The sequence below is a fragment of the Neopelma chrysocephalum genome, unplaced genomic scaffold (assembly GCF_003984885.1).
Source record: "Neopelma chrysocephalum unplaced genomic scaffold, ASM398488v2 Primary Assembly neopelma1_185241, whole genome shotgun sequence".
NCBI classification, from domain to species: domain Eukaryota; kingdom Metazoa; phylum Chordata; class Aves; order Passeriformes; family Pipridae; genus Neopelma; species Neopelma chrysocephalum.
The window spans coordinates 960-3,872 of NW_020938661.1; the positions used below are offsets into that span (position 1 = coordinate 960).

A 2,913-nucleotide genomic window follows, 5' to 3' on the forward strand; every position below is an offset into this window, starting at 1 on the left:
TTTGGGGTATTTTGGGGCTGGTTTGAGGTATTTTGGGGCAGTTTTGGGGTATTTCAGGTGGGGTTTGGGATATTTCAGGGGGGGTTTGGGGTATTTTGGGGTGGGTTTCGGGTATTTCAGGTGGGGTTTTGGGGTATTTCAGGGCAATTTTGGGGTGTTTGGGGTATTTTGGGGTGGGTTTCGGGTATTTTGGGATTTGTGATATTTCAGGTGGGGTTTGGGATATTTCAGGTGGGGTTTGAGGTATTTTGGTGCAGTTTTGGTGTGTTTTGGGGCAGGTTTGGGATATTTCAAGGCAGTTTTGGTGTGTTTTGGGGCGGGTTTGAGGTATTTTAAGGCAGTTTGGGGGTGGTTTGGGATATTTGAGGTGGGATTTGAGGTATTTTGGGGCATTTTTGGGGTGTTTTGTGCTGGTTTGTGCCCCGTGTGTGACATGATACCCGTGTCCCAGCGGGTGCTGCTGCTGCCCGAGCCCTGCACGCTGGACATCGACGGGGTGGTGCTGGGGCTCAGCTCCACGGACGTGCTCTTCCACATGGGAGCTGAGGAGATCAGCAGGTGGGGCCCTTTACACCCTTTTCCACCCTTTTTCCCCCTTTTCTCCCCTTTTTCCCCCTTTTTCCCGCTTTTTTTTAACCTTTTCTTTCTCTTTTATCCCCATTTTTCAACTTTTTCCTCCCCTCTTTTTTCCCCATTTTCCCACCTTTTTCCCCCCTCCTTTTCCATTTCCTCCCCACTTTTCCTCCCCTTTTTTCTTCCCCATTTCCCCCCTTTTCTTCCTCCTTCCCCCCTTTTTCTTCCCCCTTTTTATTTGTTCCCCTTTTCCCCCTTTTTCTTCTTCCCCACTTTCCCTCCTCCTTTTTCTCCCCTTTGTCTTCCTCCCCTTTCTTGCTTTCCCACCCTTTTTCCCCATTTCTTCCTCCCCCTTTTAATTCCCCCCTTTTTTCCTTCCCCCACTTTCCTCCCCCTTTCCCTTCTTACCCCCATTTTCCCCCTCCCAATTTTCCCCCTTTCCCTCCCTTTTCCCGCAGCTCCTCCGGGATCTCCGACCGTTTCACGCGGATCCTGCGGCACATCCTGACCCAGCGCAGGTGAGGGCCCAAAATGGCCCCAAAACGGCCCCAAAACGACCCCAAAACGGTCCCAAAACAACCCCAAAACAGCCCCAAAACAACCCCAAAACAACCCCAAAACAACCCCAAAACAGCCCCAAAACGGCCCCAAAACAGCCCCAAAACGGCCCCAAAACAGCCCCAAAACAGCCCCAAAATGACCCCAAAACAGGCAAATCCTCTCCCGTCCCCCCTTTGAAATAATTTTTGACCTTAAAAAGGCCCTTTTTGGGGTTGGGGACCCCAAACTGTGTCTGTGCCCCATAACTGTGTCTGTGCCCCCAGTTTCTACCCACTGTACCCACCATTGGAGGTGTCTGTGCCCCATAACTGTGTCTGTGCCCCATAACTGTGTCTGTGCCCCCCAGTTTCTATCCCCTGTACCCACCCTTGGAGGTGTCTGTGCCCCCCAAACTCTCTGTGCCCCATAACTGTGTGTGTGCCCCCAAACTGTGTGTGTGCCCCATAACTGTCTGTGCCCCATAACTGTCTGTGCCCCCCAGTTTCTACCCCCTGTACCCTCCGTCGGAGGAGTTGAACGTTCACCACGAGGTTGCAGCGCTCGGGGCCCGGCTGCCCCTCACCCCCGACGTGCTCATCACCCCCTCCCAGCTCAGGTTCTTCGTCAAGGTCAGAGCCCTGAGCCCAATCCCAGATCCCAAATCCCTGAACCCTGATCCCATCCCTGAGCCCTGATCCCAATCTCAGATCCCTGATCCCACAGCCCTGATCCCTGATCCCAAATCCCTGTTTCTTCCTCGAGGTCAGAGCCCTGATCCCACAGCCCTGATCCCAATCCCTGAGCCCTGATCCCAAATCCCTGAGCCCTGGTCCCAAATCCTTGATGCCTGATCCCAATCCCTGAGCCCTGATCCCAACTCCCAGCTGCACTTCTTCATCAAGGTCAGATCCATGAGCCCTGAGCCCAATCCCTGATCCCAAATCCCAAACCAGATCCCAAATCCCTGGTTCTTTGTCAAGGAGGGGTCAGCTCCTGGGGTCTGGATCAGTGGGAGCTGGAGACTCTTGGGGTCCAGGGTGACTCTGAACAGCCCCCTGGCTGGATCTGGGGGTTCCCAACACCCATCCCAGATGGATCCAGGTGTTCCCAACACCCATCCAGGTGTATCCCAGTGTTCCCAACACCCATCCCACTCTATCCAGGTGTTCCCAACACCCATCCAGGTGTTTTTGTCACTCATCCCAGCTGGATCCAGGTGTTCTCACCCCCCCTCAGCCATACCCTGACCCTCCCCATGCCCCCATTCCCCCATTCCCACATTCCCCCATTCCCACATTCCCCATTCCCACACTCCCCATTCCCGCAGGACGTCCTGGGCTGTGTCTGCATCAACCCCGGGCAGCTGACCAAGGGCCGGGCCGGGGGCACCTTCGGCCGCCTCTGGATCCACCGGGAAGAGCCGAGGGAATCACCCACGGAATCACCCACGGAATCACCCACGGAGCCGCGCAGGAACCCCTGTGTGGCTGCCCAGATCCTCCGGATCTGAGCCCTCAGGATCCAATCCCTTGGGATCTGAGCCCTCGGGATCTGAGCCCTCGGGATCCAATCCCTCAGGATCTGAGCCCTCTGGATCTGAGCCCTCGGCTCCGGCTCCACGCCTGGAGTTCTGATGGAAACGCCTGGAATTCCGATGGAAACACCCGGAATTCTGGTGCAAACCCCCCCAGTGACCCCCCCCGGAAGGTTTTTCTCCTGCTGGACTTGCCCAGGAAAAGGGGGTTTGGGGGTGGGAAGGTCTGGAATCAGGTCTGGAATCAGGTCTGGAATCAGGTCTGG

General features: G+C 55.7%; 1 protein-coding gene across 1 annotated transcript in view; it reads left to right on the plus strand.

The window, feature by feature from the left end:
- The window catches only part of LOC113962812 (DNA polymerase alpha subunit B-like), a gene marked incomplete at its 5' end in the record, with an annotated part of 3,051 nt that extends 428 nt beyond the window's left edge, over positions 1 to 2,623 (plus strand). The window contains 4 exons of the mRNA XM_027673585.1: positions 452 to 558; positions 1,032 to 1,091; positions 1,616 to 1,742; positions 2,441 to 2,623. Of these exons, the coding sequence (XP_027529386.1) occupies positions 452 to 558; positions 1,032 to 1,091; positions 1,616 to 1,742; positions 2,441 to 2,623 (477 nt within the window). The remainder of the gene's footprint in view (positions 1 to 451; positions 559 to 1,031; positions 1,092 to 1,615; positions 1,743 to 2,440) is intronic.
- Positions 2,624 to 2,913: the final 290 nt, after the last annotated feature.